The sequence below is a fragment of the Carassius auratus genome, unplaced genomic scaffold (genome assembly GCF_003368295.1).
Source record: "Carassius auratus strain Wakin unplaced genomic scaffold, ASM336829v1 scaf_tig00013688, whole genome shotgun sequence".
Taxonomy (NCBI): Eukaryota; Metazoa; Chordata; class Actinopteri; order Cypriniformes; family Cyprinidae; genus Carassius; species Carassius auratus.
This window is the reverse complement of record NW_020524428.1, coordinates 67,606-88,419: the sequence shown is the minus strand read 5'-3', so window position 1 is coordinate 88,419 and position 20,814 is coordinate 67,606. Positions and strand designations below refer to the sequence as shown.

Below are 20,814 nucleotides of genomic sequence, written 5' to 3'. Positions count from 1 at the left end.
GTTTCAGTACCCACGCAGCCCACGCCCGACGGGTTCTGCTCGAAGTCCGGAGGGCAGTTGCACAGGTAGCTTCCGGGCAGATTCACACACACGCCGTTGATGCAGTTCACAGGGTCGAAACACTCGTTTATATCTGAGACACAGAGACAAACGGAGAAGCCACACGCTCCAAATTAAGACTCAATGGCTCTTTCGTAGACGCTTGCTGAAATTAATATATCTGCATGTCTATATCAAAACGATTCAATTATTTAAGAATAATTAAGTAATTATAGCATTTATTTTATTTATTTAATAAAAAAATACATTCATATAAATAATAAGGGTTACTAAATATTAAATTAAAAGAAGACTGAATGAAGTTATTTTTGTTCAAATGACAAAATAATTCAGTTAAAATAAATTCATGAATCGAGACTTAGCTTAAAACAACTATAAAATAAATAAATTAAAATTAGATTACAAATATATATATATATATATATAAATGTTTAATTAACAATAAATATCAAATTATTTGATTAGAAGTTACTCATAAATTACACAAAATAATTAAAATACAATAAATGTCCAATTAATTTAATAATTTAATTTAATTACACAAAATTATCTTAAAATACAATAAATAAAAAATGTATTAAGGAAAGTAACTACATGTAACGATTTAAATATTAACATAAATGTAATAAAAATGTTATTTAAAATAACAATTAAAAGTTAATATATATATTAATATATGTTAGGTTAATATATATAACTTAATTACACACAAAAGTAAAATAAAACAAAAATCACAAAAAATCTGAAACATAAACATTTGTGACTACGCTCACATTTAGTCTGTTTTGTAGATTTTTTATACATGTTGTTTTTCTTTATAAAAATGTATTATTATTATTTTTAAACACACATTATTAAAATAAAATAAATTTCTTATAAATATTTCATTGACATATTAATATCAAATTTTTTTGTGTATATTACACAAACAAACAAATTCACAATCAAATACTATCTTGTAAAATCTTTCATGATTTGTGAACATGGCTGTGTAGGTTTGTGTGTGTGTGAGTGTGTATGTATGTGTCACCTGTGCAGGGTGTGTGTGAGTGTGTGTGTGTCACCTGTGCAGTTTCCTCCGCTGCGGTCGAGCTCGTATCCGTAGTCACACACACAGCGAAACATTCCCGGCAGGTTCTGACACGATCCGAACACACAGATGTTCTGGAAGTTACACTCGTCGATGTCTGACGGACGACACAGAGCGGACAGAGTGAGTGTGTGTGTGTGTGTTACTGTACCTCTCTGTGTGTGTGTGTGTGTGTGTGTGTGTGTTTACCCTGGCAGGCCTTGCTGTCTTCAGTCGGGGTGAAGCCCATCTCACACTCGCAGCGATATCCTCCCGGCGCGTTCAGACACTGACCGTTCTCACACAGATTCACGTTATCTGCGCACTCGTCCGTGTCTGGACAAACAACCAACAAGCCTCAGTTACCTTCAGTGCTCTAGCAGAAAACATGCTGCATCAACAGACGCAAGACCAGACATCAGAGCAAAGAAGATATTAATATAAACCAGAAGATAAAATAGGAAAAATACTAACATACAGATATAACATAAACATTACAATATCATTACTAAACACGTACACATATACAAAGAAAATATAAAATAAACATTAATTAGATTTATACATAACGTTGTATATAAATAAATAAATAAATAAAATAAATCCAGGTTACTAAACAATAAAATTATGTATTATCTTTTAAAACTGTTTATGTAATAACAATGTAGTTATAAATTATTATGAACAAAATTATAAATAAAATTCATGTATAAGTTATAAAGTTGATAAATATTAATATTAATAAAAAATGAAACTAAACACATCATACAAAAATATTAATGGATAAGTAAATGCATCAGTTAATTCAATTAAAATTATGTAAAATTATATAAATGTTATATATATATATATATATATATATATATATATATATATATTGACCTATAAATGTGTTCAAATTTGTATATTTAGCAAATAATTAGTCAATTATTTAATAATTTATATTATTAGAAGAAATCATAAAACTAAGCATAATTTATTATTATATTGTAATTTATTTGTTTATTAAATATTAACACATTAATTAATAACGAGTTCTATAAATAATTATTTTGTAATTTAAAGTAAATCACAAAAAAATTAAAAAGGTTCATAAACATTACAATTATGTTTAATTAAATGGAAATTATTTATTTAATTTTTAATTAAATGGAAATTACACACATAAGACAAAGAAATACATAACAAATCAAGATTTCCAAACAATAAAATGAATGCATTAATCACTTAATTAAAATTAAAAGATTACTTATTAGGTTAAGATAACTTTATCTTTTATTATTTAATTTTAAGTTTAAACTAAAAGTCAATTGCACAAATATATTATTGTAATAAAAAATAATTATTAAATAATTTAACATAAATCACACAAAACAAATAAAGGTTAATAAACATTACAATTATGTTTAATTAAATATAAATTATTTATTTAATTTGTAATTAATCGTAAATTACACACGTAAATTACAACATGAATCAAGATTTCCAAACAATTAAATAAATGCATTCATTAATTAATTAAAATTTAAAGATTACTCATAGGTAAAGATAACTTTATTTTTTCGTTATTTAATTTTAAGTTTAAATTAAATGTAAATTACACAAATGTTTATCACAAATCGATTAAAGTAAATATATTAATGCAATAAATAATTAATTATTTGATAGTTTAACGTAAATCACACAAACACACAAAATAAAGGTTCCTAAACATTACAATTATGTTTAATTAAATATAAATTATTTATTTAATTTGTAATTAACCGTAAATTACACACGTAAATTACAACATGAATCAAGATTTCCAAACAATTAAATAAATGCATTCATTACTTAATTAAAATTAAAAGAATAGGTAAAGATAACATGTAAAAGTAAACACACAAGCAACAAATAAAATAACTTAATTAAATTAAAAAGCAAGGAAAAACTCAAAAACGGCGTTGTTTATTACCGGAGCAGGTGAATCCGTCCCCGTTGAATCCCTCTTTGCAGGAGCAGCGGTACGATCCCGGCGTGTTCATGCACTCAGCGTTCGGGTTACAGTTGTGTTCTTCGGTCACACACTCGTCCACATCTGCAGCATCACAAAAACAACCTCAAACCACAGCCAGACTTTACCACTCCGCTGGCGATCCGCGGCTCTCGTCACTCACCCGTGCAGTCGATCCCGTCGCCCTCCCAGCCGTCACGACAGCGGCACTTAAAGCTCCCCGGGACGTTGACGCAGGCGGCGTGCATGTCACAGTTATGAGCCCCGATCTCACACTCATCCACGTCTGCCAACAAACAAACACTTTACACCAGCTAGCATGATCCCGAAGCGGCCTGAAGTCCTCAGGTGTGACTCTATGGTACCTGTGCATCCCGTGGAGCCCTTCTTGACGAAGTATCCCAGCTGACAGTGACAGATGAAGGAGCCTTTCGTGTTTTCACAGTCGCCGTGAAGGCAGATATTAGGATTCAGATCACATTCGTTGACATCTGGATGAATACATGACAGGAAAGATTACATTAGAATGGAATACAGACGTACTAATAAATTAAACATTACAATATCACAACTAAATATCAGAATGAAATTATACAAAGAAAGAATGCAACTAAATAGAAATGCAATAAAATAATTCAAATTAATTAAGATGACATTAAATAATGCAGACTTATTTAACTACAATTATTTTATTATTTAAAATTAAGTGAAAATAATAACACAATTGAAATTAAATAAATGACAAATTCTTAGAGGTAAATTTCAAGTAAATAATATCAACATATAAAATAAATGAAATGATAACCAAACTGAATTAATAATTTGTATTAAAAAAAATATACAATAAATTAGGGTTACTAAGCATTAAATTGATTTAATTATTTAATTAAAAGTTAATTGTTATTATTTTTTATTTATTTTGATTATTTAAAAATAAATCAAATAAATCAAGATTACTTCACGTTCACATTACATTATATCAAATTAAGTAAAAATGTCTTAATAAATCTGAAAAAAATATTTAAAAATGAAATAATACAAACAATTTTTTTTTATAATATGAAAAACTAATTTTATATTTCATTAAAAATATAGAAAATAAATCAGGACTTAGAAATAAATAATTGTATTATTTTAAAGTAAAATAATAATAATAATAATAATAATAATAATAATAATAATAATAATAATAATAATAAAACAAATCACAGTTACCATAAAAGTAGTATAACTTTTATAATGTAAACTTTAATTCAAAGTAAAGCATAACTATTTTTATTATTAAAATAAAAGTAAACTAAATGTAAATTAAAATGTTTAATAATTAAGGTCATACAAAAAATGTTTAATAATTAATTAAGGTCATACAATTAAAAACATAATTGTATAAATCAAGGTTACTGTGAATTAATTAAAAATAATGTTAAATAATTTTGTTACAGTATTTTCCGGACTATAACTCGATCTTCTTTTCATAGTTTGGCTGGTCCTGCGACTTATAGGTGCAACTTATTTCTAAAAATGTATTTGAAATGAACCAAGAGAAAACATTACCGTCTACAGCCGCGAGAGGGCGCTGCCTACCCCTAAAAACAGAGAGCGCCCTCTAGCGGCTGTAGAGGGTAATGTTTTCTCTTGGTTCTAAATAAATGCGACTTATAGTCCAGTGCGACTTATATATGTTTTTTTCCTCATCATGACGTATTTTTGGACTGATGTGACTTATACTCAGGTGCGTCTTATAGTCTGAAAAATACGGTAAACTATTTTACTATTTATTTTCATTACTTAAATAAAAATACTTTTTTTTATAAATTCATGAAATAAATGAAGGTTACTAGCCATTAAATGAAACATAAAATTATTTAAAAGGGAATAATTCAATTATTATTATAATTTTTTTTTAAAGGTAATAGAAACCCCAAATTAAGGTTGGTTGAGTTTCTGATGCTCACACACGTATAAACTCACCGATGCAGGTGCGCATGTCCACGGAGGCCATGAAGCCGTCATAGCAGAGGCAGCGATATTCTCCGGGGATGTTCGTACACTGACCGCCGTCACAGATGTCCGGCGTGTCTTCACACTCGTCGATGTCTACGGGAAGAGACGAGGGTCAGTCTGTGTGTCTGTGTGTGTGTGTGTGTGTTTATAAAAGTGTGTGTTTGTGTGTGTTACCGGCGCAGGTCCTGAGGTCAGGCATGAGTGCATAACCTTCACTGCAGCTGCATTCGTAACTGCCCTCAGAGTTCGTACAGTGAGTATCGCAGCCGCCGTTCATGATGGTGCACTCGTCGATATCTGAAGGAGATGAGAACATGCACATTTACCTTTATGTTGAGTTTTGAATGGAGTGTTTTTCTGAGAGTGAATTGCTTCGTGAATGTTGATGTTGCTGGAGGTTCGCTCACCCACACAGCCCTGTCTGTCGGGTGTCACCTGGTATCCCATGTCACAGGAGCACTGATAGGTGCCCACCATGTTCACACACTGACCGTTCCTGCACAGGTTATCACTGAGCTGACACTCGTTCACATCTGGGGGGAACAAACAAGCAAACAAACAAACAGAAATCAATTGAAATGTGTGTATTTGTAAAATATAGAAACTTTTATTATATTCAAATCATTCTAATAATAATGATTCAGTAATACTGTTAATGTATTCTCAAATATTATTTTTGTAATAAGATTATAAATAAAATGAATTAATTATTTAAATAAATATTAAATTATATAAATAAGAAAATTATTGCTAAAATGTAAAGTTTAGAATTATTTACATTTTCATTTAAATATTATGTAACTGTAACTGTATATTTATAACTGTATATAACTGTAGAACTAAAGTAAATACTTCTATTTATTATGTATGATATTTATGTATATATTTATTCATGTGTCAGTAATAACCATAACATTTTAAAGCATTGAAAATAAAATAAAATACTAAATAACACTTTAATGAACAAGGCGACTTTAAACGAACAAAAAAAAACAAGTTTGGATCCCACATTAATGGCTAACTTTCAACCTATTTCAAATTTTAAATCAACTTCAGTTATATTTGACTATAAATTCAATCTCTGAAAATGTTTTATTTAGTTTTAAATCCTGTCACAATCCTGTACTAAGTGAGTTCTTTAAAGTATTATACCATGCAAATTACTGGTCAGTCTATGGCTTTGGTTCAGTTAGACCTCAGTTCTGCCTTTGATTTAGTTGATCATAATACACTTAGATCACGTCTTGTAACATGTGTTAGCCTTCGGGGCTTTGTGTTGCAGTGGTTTCGTTCATATCTCACCAATAGGAGGTATGTTGTTAGTATTGGAAACCAATCTTCATCTGAAATATATTTAAAGTCTGGTGTCCCTCAGGGCTCGGTTCTTGGTCCGGTTCTGTTTTCTCTTTATATTCTTCCTCTATGATCTATTTTTAAAAAGAACGGGGTATGCCGTACGCCGATGTCTCACAAATCTATATATCTTTCATCCATGATAACAAACAGACTTTAAAGACTATTTGGATTTGAACTAAAACTTTGGCTTACAAGTAATTTCCTAAGCGTCAATGAAAGCAAAACTGAATTTATTTTGTTTGGCTCAGATGACCACTGTGTACATGATTTTGAATCTGAACTTCTTATTCCATATAGAACTACATGTGCAAGACACTTTGGTTTGATAATAATCTTAAATTTGGTAAACAGATAAGTGCGGTGGTCAAGTCCTGTTTTTATCATCTTCGTCCTCTGACGATATATATATCTATATATATATATATACTAAAGTGATAAAATACTAACTGGTTAAGTTGATAAAATAATATATAAATTAAAATAATTATATAAATAAGTGTTTTATATGATAAACTGAATGTATACACATTTCAGTATAGGTTTGGAGTGTGGCTCTCCTGTACCTTCACAGGCAGAAGCTTCTGGATTCAACTGGTGTCCCGGAGGACAGTCGCACTCATAACTGCCCTCTGTGTTCAGACACGTGCCGCCGCGGCACAGCAGGTGGTCACGCTCGCATTCGTCGATGTCTGCGGGACAGAGATGGAGACACTGTGACACATGCAGGCTTTCAGAATCTGCAGAAAACAGCCAGGGTTCGAGCCTCACCCATGCAGTTCTTCATCATCATGAAGCCGCTCTCATAGCCTTCGAAACACTCGCACTCGAAGCTGCCGGGCATGTTGACGCAGACACCTTGTCCGCATAGGTCCGGAGAGATGGTGCACTCATCGATATCTGTGGGAACGACGGGAACAGCATGAGTGTTGCGTTCAAACGTGTGTTGTGTTTGATTTAGATGTGGTGACGGGTGAGATGTTGACCTGTGCAGTTCCTCTCTTCCATGGTTAGGGCGAAACCGCTGTCACAGCGGCATCTGAAGCTGCCGATGGTGTTTCGGCACGTCCCGTGAGTGCACAGGCCTTTGAAGACCTTACATTCGTTCACATCTACAGAGAAAAACAGGCTCATAACTTCATTATTCAACACAGAGAAAAAAACCCTGAAGGAAATACCAATAATCTTAATTTCTGTGTATTTGAGAGTTTTTGTAACCTAGTGATACCGTGGGGAGAAAACTGCAGAAACATGTATGGAAAAAACAAACAACAAACAAATTTTAATTAATAAAAATGAACAACAAAGTCTATTTGTATATGAATTCATTAATATTACTTAAATTCACAAAAAAAAAAAAATCTCAAAATTTCAGGTAATAAATAATTAGATTCATAGTTATTAAAAAAAAAAAATTATAATTTTTGATGTATTTTAAATACATTTTGTCAATTTGTACATTTCAAATAAATTTTTATTTAATTTATTAAAAAGATTACAGTGAAAGTTTTATGTAATAAATAGTTACATTTATAATCATTTTATTTATTTTTAAATAATAACTATAATATATATATATGTATATATATATATATATATATATATATATATATAGAGTCAATTTGTATATAATTTATAATAATTAAATTTATTTGTAATTGATTTAATAAAAACAATAATGTAAAAATTTGTTGATAACAAAATATGTATTTATTTTAATAATAATAATAATAATATATTTTTTTTAAATATATTTTGTCAGTTTGTACAGTTTATCATTTATATTAATAAAAAAAATTGTTACATAAATTGTCAATGTTTTATTTAACAAATACTTATATTTACTTTTACATAATTATAATTATTTGAATTATAACATAATTACAATTTTATATAATATAACATTACTATTAAATATTATACATTCATCAGGTTTTTGTGTGAATTATTCTTGTCAGCCAATATCGGTATCAGATATTAGTCTTTTTTAGTGTTATTGGTTTGATTAAGCTGATGTTGGAAGCCGATTATATCAGCAAAACTTCTGTTTCTAATAATGTTTTCAATTGCTGTAAACACTATGGATGTATAATATCTGTCAATATCGGTTATCTGCCAAAACAACATCATTATCGGTATCATATCGGTCACAATTTTCTATATCCGCTCATCCCTATGAATAAATGACAAACAGCTCGGCTCTCCACCTTTGTAGAAGGGTCGTCCTGTCAGGATGTCTCCTCGGTTGGCAATTCCAGGTCCCCGCGGGCAGATAGTTTTGAATTCGGGCGTGTTTGGTTTGGGACAGGCCTCACAGTCCACACCCCATGCAGCTCCCACAGTACAGCAGCACATATCCACACGATACCGGCCCGGTAATGGCTCCACACACTCATCCTCGTCCCATTTCATATAACACTGCTCACTTCGGATATCTACAGGACACACAAACCACTTTAATTTACCACTGTTTGGTTCGCATGTATTGTTAGTTGCAAAAAACAGGTTTGTTTTAGGTCAGTTGTACATTTTAAGTCATAAATCAAGTTGATAGTTTCTGTTTTTGGTTTAAAAATAGTGATAGTGAGTGATAGTGAAGTTACATTCAGCCAAGTATGGTGACCCATACTCAGAATTTGTGCTCTGCATTTAACCCATCCGAAGTGCACACACACAGAGCAGTGAATACACACACACTCACTGTGAACACACACCCGGAGCAGTGGGCAGCCATTTATGCTGCGGCGCCTGGGGAGCAGTTGTGGGTTCAGTACCTTGCTCAAGGGCACCTAAGTCGTGGTATTGAAGGTGGAGAGAGAACTGTACATGCACTCCCCCCACCCACAATTCCTGCCGGCCTGGGACTCGAACTCACAACCTTTCGATTGGGAGTCCGACTCTCTAACCATTAGGCCACGACTTCCCCTGATATGATATAAAAACATATTCATATTGATGTATTATGCAGTCTGCAACCAATAAATCAGTTAATGAATATTTTTTCATACCAACACATGTTCGTCCGGCTCCATCCAGCGTAAGTCCCTCTTGACACTCGCATTCGAATGAGCCTTGCGTGTTCAAACAGCGTCCGTTTGTGCACACGCCGGGAAACACCTCACACTCGTTAATATCTAAAGACGGAGCAGAAACGTAATGCATCATCATGAAATGCACTAAATAATATGGAAAGTAAATCCAACAAAGAATTGTGGGTAGCACGTACCTTCACACACAAGTCCCTTCATGCGCGCAAAGCCTTTTGAACAGGCTGTATCTGTAGAAAATATAGGTTGAAAACTTGTGAGATACTGTTTACTTTATGTTTCTATGATTGCGTCTTTAAAGCAAATATTGGTTCAATGGTTAATTTAGCTAGAAAAAAAAACTAATTCAATTTTGGCTGAATTTTCAAATGTATTATTTCAAATAAATTATATATATACAATATTTATTTATTTTAAATTTGTATTTAATCAAATTATCAATGTAAATGTTTTATGTAACCAATCATTTAGCTATATATATATATATATATATATATATATATATATATATATATATATATATATATATATATATAAATTAGCTTTTTGTATATGAACTAACCAATTTCGCAACGTTCACATGGGCTACCCCAGGCCGCCCCCAGCGTAGAGCAGCATTCGGATTTCAGTGTGGCCCCATTTATATTCACCTCACATCGGCCATCCTGGATGTTTAGCCAGCAGGTTCCTTTCATGCTGTCTGCATGGAGCAAATACATTAAAGAGAACCAAAAATTTGTGACAATGACAAATGGACATTGTGACATTTGAAATGGCTCCCCTGTGGAGAGTCATTGCATTTCAGCAGATAAAAACCAACTCAGATATCTAGCGGGATAGAATCGCAGTGGTCTTTCATGCTAAAAGCACAAACGCGTGACCTATTGCCTTCATACTCCATTAATTTCAATCAAACAACATTCAGTTTCAGACAAAGAATGAAAACCGTCTGGCTAGAAATAAATAAAAGTAGCATAATGCCGTCCAGTTACCTCTAAAAACATTATAAACCTTGATATGCACACCACTATGCTGATGTTGCATAATAAAGTCCCTGAAGCAGTATTTCGCTGTGTATTTTGCAAACATTTCAAAACAATTTACATTTTTTTAAACATTTAATAGCAACAACCAATCAGAGAACTTGCTGTTGGAAACACTTTTTTAGCTTAAAACTACTTTTAAGACTTACCTACGCAGATGGTGTTGGTGGAGTCCAGTTTGCTGCCGTGGGAACATTCACAGTTGAAAGAACCGGCTATGTTTCGGCACACGCCATTGATACAAGGGTTGGAGTCGCATTCGTTAATGTCTGAAAAAGAGGAGGACAGGTTAGAATGAAAGATTCAAAATACACAGTTCTATGTGAAATTTATGAAAAATAATCATAAGGAAACCTTCGCAAGTCTCAGAGTCAGGTTTAAAAGAGAATCCTTTGGGGCAAGAGCAAGTATAACTTCCGGGTGTGTTTCTACACATGCCATTGTCGCACAACAACCGATTCACCAAACATTCGTTGATGTCTGAAAGATATGCAAAAAATTTACAAAATTAATCAATTGTAACTACTACTCATACGTTTCAGAGCAAGTAATCTTTTTTATATAAAACAAAGTAAGATACGTTTTTCTACATAATAAAAAAGTTAGGTAATACAAATTTTAACGCAACTTACCCACGCAATTCTTGCCGCTAGCGTCGGACTCATAGCCGATGTTACAGATGCAACGGTAACTCCCGCGCAAGTTCTCGCAGATCCCATTTTGACAGATGTCTGGATCCAAAGCACATTCGTTGATGTCTACAAAGAAACCGAAAACAGTCTGTTAGCATTTAGCATTCACAAACGCAATTAGCGCATTTATGAAAATAGATTTACCTCGTCCGTCTGCAGTGATTCCAGGTCCACTGCTGCACACCGCCTGAAACTCAGCTGGAAACAGGCAAACAACTTTAGCCACTAGCTGTCATTCAAATCAAAGATAATATACGTTGTGTTGATATTAAAGTATTGTTCGCGACTGGAAGGTGTATCGTTATAGTTTACCGGAGTTGAATGCAGGGCAGGGTTGGCAGGGTTCTCCGAAGCCGTGTTCTGGATTGGCGCAGCAGCATTCCGACTTGGTCACCGCCCCGGGGAATGGACGCGAACATGTGCCCATCTTTATTGCGCCATAGCAGGTGGTGCGCATGTGGGTGTCCACACAAACGCGGCCATCCACGTCGATGGCCAGTCCTGGCGGGCACTTGCACCGGAATGATCCTTCTGTGTTCACGCAGCGACCGTTCATACAGATGCCCGAGGTCTGGCATTCGTCAATGTCTGTCAGAACAAAATGAAGGCAGAAGCCATTATTAAAACGTTTTAATAAATTTATGCATTTAGCAGATGCTTTTATCCAAAGCGACTTATATTGTATTCAGGCTAAGAATTACTCCTAACATGAGTTCCCTGGGAATCGAACCCCCAACCTTGCATTGCTGACGCAATGCTCTACCACTTGAGCTACAGGAACGCAATAAATGTGTTAATTGTTATGGAACAACAAGTCAATAATGACCAATGACGGCAATGATGGTCACAAGAGACGACAACTTTTGACATGATGTCATTGACATGAAAGATTTACGTCAAAAGTGAACCAGTGCAATGAGGGAATGATTTTCTGAGAATAACAACTTGAATTTTGGTCATTAAAATCACTGAAGACATCAAATGTGAGAACCAAAGAAATCTCAAGATGTATGGTGCCAGATTTGATGTCAAACTTGAAAAAATTGACAAAAGACTTGGAACATAGTGTATACACTCGTAAAATGTCACAGGTCTGTACGGAAAATAGACGGTCACAAGTTGCGACAACCAAAGACATTGTTACTGTCATGAAAACTACTATAATGTTTTGAGGCAGCAGGATTGAGATCAATGATGTCAAATGTCATTGGTTTTGCTTCCTGCAACTTTAGCCACTGACATCAAAAATAAAATAAAAAACTATTAAAAGATGCAACAACCAAAGACGTTTCTCCTCATTGATATGAAAACTAGCTTGATCTTCCTTGTCAATGGCATCAAATGTAATTTTTTTTTGTGTATTGTGACATCGAACATGCAGCAATGACAAAATACGCCAATACAAAGGACTTTGAATAGTTTTCCGAGAATATCGGCTTAAATTTTTGACATTTTTGATTTGGACAGAATCCATTGACTTGAATGGTCACCAATCCAAGAAAGATATCTCCAGACGTGTTGAACTTGGAAAAATGTGCAAATGGAAATGAGATTTTAGCAATTAAGTGCATAAAACTATTGTATGACTTCTGAAGACTTGGAATATATCGTATTGATTGGAAGTTACTAACTTTTTGTGGTGCTTTCACTCTGTTGGATTTTTTGTCATTAACCAGACAAGAGGATGAGTATACTGTTTTTTGAGTTTGATAATCTTTGAAAGCGAATCCCAGACATGCTCACCAGTGCAGTAGCGTCCACTGGGTGCCAAAGCAAATCCAGGTTTGCAGATACACTTGAAGCTGCCATCTTCGTTTATGCACATGCCATTGAGGCACATGTTGGTGGTGGCACATTCATCATGGTCTACAAGACAAGAAAACACTCTCAATGTTTCTGAAAATACACTAAAAAATATAGTGGATATTCAGTTGTATTCAACAAAATGATTAATTTAAAAATGTTTATGTTGTCCTTGTGACACAATCCACCCACCCCAAACTCCTAGAAGAGATTTATTAAGCATTTAAAACAATTGTTTAATATTTTAACGCATGTTTTATAGTGTACAACCAAATAATAAGCAATCAAACTGGTGAAGCATCACATTTTTAGTGAAAGCGTAAAAACTTGAAAAAATACATATAATATGCAGTTCAGAGTTTGCAATTGCAGTTTAAGCGCTTACCAACACAGTTCTTCCCATCAGGACTGATTTCAAAGCCAGCATTACAGATGCACTGGAAACTTCCATCTGTGTTCACGCAGCGTCCGTTACGGCACATAACGCCATTCACGATACACTCGTCAATGTCTGAAGCAACGGGAACAGATTAGTTACAGGTGTCCACCAGAGGGTTTGACTGAGGGCTGACTTTTACCATGGCATTCATTGTAAATGGATTATTAACAATGAACTGTGCCATTTGAATGTTGTGTGCAGGATGCTGAGCACAGTCTCATTATTTGGAAGTTTTGCTTCTTTTAAGTGTGTCATGCAAAATTACTTGAAATGCAAAATAAGTTGAAATTACCTTAAATTAGAAATGTTGACTTGGCAAAAAATATATAAATAAATATATATATTTATGTTGACTTGGAAACTTAATAAATTTAGTTGAAGTTAAGATTGAAGTATAGATTGAATAAGTTCAAACTGAAGTATTAAAATAACTAAAATTACTAAAATAAAAATGAATTAAAAGTTATATATAAATACTTTAAAAATATATAAATAATATATATAAAAATATATGCACAAAAACAGTCTTAAGTCGCTGGGGTATATTTTTAGCACTAGCCAAAAAACATTGTATGGGTCAAAATTATCGATTTTTCTTTTGTGCCAAAAATCATTTACATATTAAGTAAAGATCATGTTCCATGAAGATATATTTTTTTTTAATTTATAAATATATCAAAACTTAATTTTTGGTAATATGCATTGCTAAGAACTTGATTTAGACAACGTTAAAGATAATTTTCTATGTATTTCGATTTTTTTGCTCTCCCAGAATCCAGATTGTATCTCAACCAAATATTGTCCTCCTAACAAACCAAACATCAATGGAAAAATGATTTGTTTCAGCTTTCAGATGATGTATAAACCCCAACTTCGAAAAATGTAAACTTAAGACAATGGTATTGTGGTCCAGGATCAAATATATATTGTTTTGTGTGTGTATATATATATATATATATATATATATATATATATATATATATATATATATATATATATATATATATATATATATTGTAATATATATATTGTAATATAATATAATAATCTTATTTCAATTCAAATTTTAATAGGTTGTATGTAATTAAATACAATTTAGCTACAATTAAAATATTATGCATTTACCGTCCATTTTCTTAATTGCTTAAAAATATGACAAATTAAGTAATGATAATAAAAATAAAAATATTCTGGATATGGAGTAAATGATAAATGATGATATTTCCTACTTTAAAGCAGTTTTTTAGCCTTTAAGAATTTTGAATGTAAAAATGTTAGCATTGAACGCCCTACAATTCGAAATTAAAGAAATGCTCTTGGCATAAAATATAATAAATCATGCCACACACCAATGCAAGCCTGTTTAGTGGGAGTTCCCTGGTATCCGTCGTGACATTTACAGTGATACGATCCTTGTGTGTTGACACAGTCTCCATTCACACACGGGTTACTGATGCACTCGTCCACATCTGAGGGTAGAAAGCAGGCGTATGAGAGCCCATTAACACAATTAATCAATAATATAATATGTTTATAACCCTGAGGCATGTGGAAGTCAAGCAAACGGCCTACAGGTGGCAGCATTTCAGATCATGTCAACATCATGCACAGGTTTACCGATACACTCCCCGCGCACGTCCTGCCTGTATCCCATGTTGCATTCGCAGCGGTAGCTGGTCGGCGTAGGAATACAGCGGCCATTCAGGCACAGGTTGGTGAAATGCTTGCACACGTCGATCGTCGTCTCGTTCAGCTGGCCTGAGCACAAACAATAAAACACCATTGATTTCTTAGCTCCGGATTGTTAGTTGAAGGTAAAAACTGGCAACTTCCACTCACTGATCTGAATCTTCTGGCCGCCGTTGCCACCATTGCCATTTCCGAAGGTGTGCTCGCTGCCATAAATGTAGCCACCGCCGTTTCCGTTCTGCGAGGGACCTTTGCCGTAGCCGCCGATGTTCAGACCGCCATTGCCGTCGTGGATGATGCCGCCGTTACCGGTGGTAAACGGAAGCCTCTGGATGCACAGTCGCCTGTATTCATCTACGATTACACAATTGATGCAATATATATATATAATATAATTTTTATTAAATATAGTGCTGTCAAACAATTAATCCAAAATTAAACGTTTTTGTTTACATAATAATTTGTATGTGTACTCTGTATATTTATTATGTATTTATATAAACACACACACATGCATGCTTACATTTCCGAAAAATGTTATGTTTATATATTACAAATATTTGTTTATAATATAAATTATATGAATATAAATATATACATGCAGATACACGTAAATATTTTCAAGGCTGAGGATTTGGCAGCTGCTTCGCTCATGCATTCTTGCTGAAGACACACAATGGTGACAAAGAGGATGGGAGAGCTTAAAACACGCAGGTGTGAAGATGTAGGAATGAGAAAGAGTATTTATTTATCCCGAGGAACGGTTGCTCTGCTGACCTGACATATGTGTAGCGTGATTTTGCAGAGAGGTACAGCACGCCTGGAGTGTCTCTTCAAAGAACACTACATAAAGGTCACCGCTCGACATCTAAAGAAATTCCTCCTTAGGAATTATGTTTTTATTGTAATACAGTATGAAAAGAGTAAACACTCTTTTAAGTGTATCATGACAGGATCATAATGTACTTTAAAGTCAGTTCAGTATTATATTATAACACCACAAAAGACGGCATGAAATTCAGTTTTCTTTCTGTGTTAAAAAATTCCCTGTTGAAAAGGACATTTGGGGCTTTTTTGAAGGAGCCAACCATTTTTAGCTTGTATTACAGCCGTGAACTATGCTACTTGCTATTGATAGGCAGAATCAAAAGCTTCAAAAACGTTCTAAAAAGCCATCTTTAAGGAGTATGCTAGCATACTGATGTTAGCATCAATGGTAACAAACATGGACTAAGAACTACAAAAAGTTGAAAAACGTTCTAAAAAGCTAATTTTAAAAGTTTTTATATGTTAATATATTTTAAAGGTATGCTAGCATACTGATGTTAGCCTCAAAGCTAACAGGTGTCGACAAAAAACTTCTAAAAAGTTTTAAAAAGCATATTTAAAATGTGTATTTATGCTAATTCTCCTGTAGGTGTATGCTAGCATACAAACGTTAGCCGCAAAGCTAACATTCATGGATTAAACACTTCTAAAAATTGTAAAACATAAAAAAAAAAAAACTCATTTTGAAAGTGTCTACATGTTAAATATCTTTTAAAGGTATGCTAGCATACAAATGTTAGCCTCAAAGCTAACAGACGTGAACTAAAAACTTTTTTTTAAAAGTTGTAAAATGTTCTAAAAAGCAAATATTAAATGTGTCCATATGCTAAATATATTTTAAAGTATGTTAGCATATAGACATTAGTCTCAAAACTGACAGACATGGACTAAAACATTCTAAAAAGTTAAAAGATGCTCATTTTAAATGTTGTAAAGTTGTAAAACATTCTAAAAAGCAAAAATTAAATGTGTCCATATGCTAAGTATCTTTTAAAATATGTTAGCATATAGATGTTAGCCTCAAAGCTAATAGACATGATTTAAAAACTCTAATAAACGTTGACAAAGTTCAAATTTCCAGCATTAGCGATAGTAACAGTGATGCTTGACCTAAAAAAAATGCTAATGATTATCAATAGCCCACTCACCAGAACCTCTGACGGGGCACATCTCTGGGATGTGTCCGAGGGCCCAGCAACGGCCCGTGTCACAGCAGCACTGAATCTTGGTGTACTGACCAGACACTTCGCTCGCACAGCGGCCATTCGCTAAAGATGCGAAACACGCACCGACCCGATGATCTGTGAGGCAGAAAAAGAGAGATATCAGAAATGCTTGCTACTGTTTTTGCGTAGTATGCATACTGTAAACAATTTGAATTTCGTAAAAAATTAAGCACTCTAATTGTCAAAAGTGCTGATATTTACACAAATTTTTAACTTGTGTAACACAAATGCTTTTCTCGCAAGTGCAGTCGCACCTCGCAGGAAGTCAAGTCTACGTGTGCCTTGAACACGATCCCCTAACAGGAAGTTGGTTTATGAGGTGAGAAGGTAATGACCAAAAGCATGCGGGGTTAAGACGATACGTTTCGCAAGTCAAGGTCAAAGGCGGGGGCTGGTTGTGATAGGTTGCGTACACATTAGCATGTGTGAATCATGCGAAAGGAGGGTGAGAGTTGATTAACTCCGCTAATGAACCAGCACTTTGCATTACATCAGGTCCATTTGGAGTAATTTCAGCCATTTATGTCGGATATAAGACATAACCCTTCGTCTGGAGGCTCACACTCCAGAACTGCATCCTCCAAGGATCGACCTGGCCTGAGGGGCGCAGGGTGGATTTCGCAAGCTTGGTGACGGGAACACTGGCTTTAATTGGAAACAGACCTTCTCGATCCTCAAAGTGAGTATTTTTTATGTGTTTTTATGGCTAAATGACTCCCAATGGCCTGGTTCTGTGAGAAGCATGGTACCAGCCGGGGGAAATGCAAAGATACCACAAAACTTTTTTGCCTTTTTTGGTTTCTGGCCTAAAACAATGTCTGAATAGCTTGTTGTTGGTTACTAATAGCATGCTTGGCCTTTGGAATAACACGCACTGATGATCTGCGCACAATTATGAAAGTAATAGCAAAAGTCAGTTTTGATTTTACATCAACTTTCGAACATTCTCCCATGACGTCGTGCTCCAAAAACCATTTTGGCTTCCTAGAGTCTTTGTTTTGTATGTCAACATGTAGAAAAACCCACAGACTGCTCGCATTCTCCACCATGACAGGATCCATACGTAAAGTTAACGTTTGCCATAAATCCACACTGGTTTCTGGGAACAAATGAAGGCCACATCAACGCGTCATCCAGGGACGATATCTCATGGTTCTTTATTCGCAGCGGGGGACCCGATGGATCAGGGGGTTACGAGAGACTTACAGGGTGGAGGGATTGAGAAACTCAAAACGGCATGTATAAAAAAAGACATAGAGAGAGAAGGGAGTGTGAGAGAAATGGACAGTCAAGAGAAAAGACAGAGGCGATGCCAGAGCCAACTGTGCCTCTACATCACTGTACTGGAATGTTAACAGGAGGAAATAGCATCCACGTGACTCTGTTTTCACCGTTGTCCTCTAGCAAGTGATCCCCCTGAGACCGGATAAGACCATGCGAGACCTGTTCGCCAAAAGAAACCAACAAACTCTCCCACATAACCAAAGACTCAAACTAAAGAAAGACTAGTCTGTCTGGATTGTGAAGGAACGGTTTCCTTTGTTAGTATTTTTAAAGGCAACATGCAACAGTCTGTATTGTATAAAGCACTATTTAAATAAAGGTGGCTTGACATACAGAAATTACACATTTGATCTCAGAAAACACTTTTGCGAACTCATCTAGGTTTATTTACATCTTTAAAACAACGGTTCTGTCCTGTTTGCAGTGAAAGATACAGGCCTATATACACAAGCACACTTGCCCAGGCTTGAAGTGGTTGAACGCACACAAGTTCGTCCCATGAGTCATTCAAGCAAAATGATGCAGCCCAGGATTGCAAGGTCACGGGAAAACATGTGTGTTTGTGGATGAAAGAGTCTCACCGACACATCTGGAGCCGTCTGTGCTGGTGACGTATCCCCGCGGACAGGTGCACACGTAGCTCCCGGCGGTGTTCGTACATTCCCCACCGTCGCACACTCCAGATATAGTTGCGCATTCATCGATATCTAGAAATTCAACACAATGATGCATATCCTGCATTCGTTAAAAGTCCAAGACCAAGTCTTAACCAGACAGAAACCATACAGTATTAACCAAATTAGAGAAGACACATTGTTTAGGAGAAACATCTAAGCAGCAACTCTCATTGGATTCTACATTGGGAGCAACAGTTGAGAAAACCAAGAGATCTCATTGGTGGTTTGTGCTTTTAAACTGGCATCGTCCATTTCCTCATGGTAACGTAACACGACTACGGGCGCGAACTCAAAGTGAAACTCGACAGATGGTAAAGAGTTTTCTTGGTTTTTACTGCGTGCCGTTCTTGTATTTATACACACGTGCAATTAAATTTATTTAGCTGAATTATATGTGGACGTTGTGTGTTGGATTTGTTGCATGAGATTGAGGCGGGATGTGGGAAGATCATGAGTGAGTACGTGTTTGATGTGTGCGTGGAAACCGGGGCTCACGGTGTGCCACAGCAGCTGAAAACAGCATTACTGAAGTCATAAAAACCTCGTCAAAACTAACCCGCTCGTCAGCGGAGCTCCAAAAGCAGGACTTGACTTTAGTCAGGGTGGATGTGAAGCTGTATTGAAAGGAAGCAAATGCTATCATGACAGATGACTGCTGGAGTGTGTGTTCACATTCTCATATGCTAAGAGAACACTAATTTTGGGGTTTTACATTTCAGATGTTGTTGTTTCTCTGATCAAATGGTTTTGTTTAGTTACACATAAAAAAAGCATTAAAAATGTAATGTTAATGACACTGTACCCCATTATTTGGGTTTAAAAGTAGTTTACAAATGAATGGTTCTAAATAATGGCAACATTCCAGGTTCTTTTATTGCGATATAACAACTTTTTTCAACTGTGATGTAAAAAAAAAACTTTATTCTGTGACAGAATTAAGAATTTTAAAATGTTCTTACAAGTAGAAAGTTTTAAAGTAAGTTCTTAAAATGTAAGAGAAGACACATTAGGTTATAATATAGCCATCAAAAATTCCTTTTTTTAATGAAATCACACAAAGGTTTTTTGTATGACAAAAGAACATAAAACTTAAAAGTTCTTACAATATCATAGATGAAACACTTAAAGTTTATTAATACAGTATATGTCAAATACTCCCATTATAATGCAATTACAGAACTTCTTATGATTTCATTATATCATTTAAGAACTTTAATAATGAAATTATAAAAAGTTTCTTAGAACTTAATAACTTGAAAAGGTTCTTCTAAGTTCTAACTTCACGGAAAACCCTTTTTTTAGTTCTTTTAACACCATTAAATAACTTTATATTTATACGTTTCATGTTTTAATGATCAAGTTTTAATTGTGTCCTTGAAGAACCTTTTAACATTTTTCTAATTCCATTAAAATGTTAAAGTTCTTATATGATAAAAAGATTCTTCGGTTCTTACAATGACACTAATTTTTTTTAAGTTATTTTAATGCAATTAAACTAAGTTTTATTATATTCTAAAAAAAAAATGTATGACTTAAGAAGTTTTTGCCGTGTCACAGAAAAACCTTTCTTATGATATCATAAAATGGTTCTTTTATGACTTAAATAT

The 20,814-nt window shown here is 34.2% G+C and overlaps 1 protein-coding gene across 1 annotated transcript in view; it reads right to left on the bottom strand.

Moving 5' to 3' along the window:
- LOC113074100 (fibrillin-2-like) overlaps window positions 1-20,814 on the bottom strand; it is a 71,981-nt gene that overhangs the window by 26,693 nt on the left and 24,474 nt on the right. The window contains exons 9-36 of the mRNA XM_026246822.1: window positions 19,112-19,237; window positions 17,169-17,321; window positions 15,343-15,546; window positions 15,121-15,261; window positions 14,853-14,972; window positions 13,450-13,575; window positions 13,005-13,127; window positions 11,574-11,849; window positions 11,406-11,459; window positions 11,202-11,327; window positions 10,924-11,049; window positions 10,719-10,838; window positions 10,089-10,226; window positions 9,706-9,756; window positions 9,488-9,613; window positions 8,687-8,914; window positions 7,466-7,591; window positions 7,251-7,379; window positions 7,046-7,171; window positions 5,534-5,659; window positions 5,301-5,423; window positions 5,094-5,219; window positions 3,488-3,613; window positions 3,286-3,408; window positions 3,084-3,206; window positions 1,340-1,465; window positions 1,125-1,247; window positions 11-133 (exon numbers count right to left, since the gene is read on the bottom strand). Of these exons, the coding sequence (XP_026102607.1) occupies window positions 11-133; window positions 1,125-1,247; window positions 1,340-1,465; window positions 3,084-3,206; window positions 3,286-3,408; window positions 3,488-3,613; window positions 5,094-5,219; window positions 5,301-5,423; window positions 5,534-5,659; window positions 7,046-7,171; window positions 7,251-7,379; window positions 7,466-7,591; window positions 8,687-8,914; window positions 9,488-9,613; window positions 9,706-9,756; window positions 10,089-10,226; window positions 10,719-10,838; window positions 10,924-11,049; window positions 11,202-11,327; window positions 11,406-11,459; window positions 11,574-11,849; window positions 13,005-13,127; window positions 13,450-13,575; window positions 14,853-14,972; window positions 15,121-15,261; window positions 15,343-15,546; window positions 17,169-17,321; window positions 19,112-19,237 (3,738 nt within the window). The remainder of the gene's footprint in view (window positions 1-10; window positions 134-1,124; window positions 1,248-1,339; window positions 1,466-3,083; window positions 3,207-3,285; window positions 3,409-3,487; window positions 3,614-5,093; window positions 5,220-5,300; window positions 5,424-5,533; window positions 5,660-7,045; window positions 7,172-7,250; window positions 7,380-7,465; window positions 7,592-8,686; window positions 8,915-9,487; window positions 9,614-9,705; window positions 9,757-10,088; window positions 10,227-10,718; window positions 10,839-10,923; window positions 11,050-11,201; window positions 11,328-11,405; window positions 11,460-11,573; window positions 11,850-13,004; window positions 13,128-13,449; window positions 13,576-14,852; window positions 14,973-15,120; window positions 15,262-15,342; window positions 15,547-17,168; window positions 17,322-19,111; window positions 19,238-20,814) is intronic.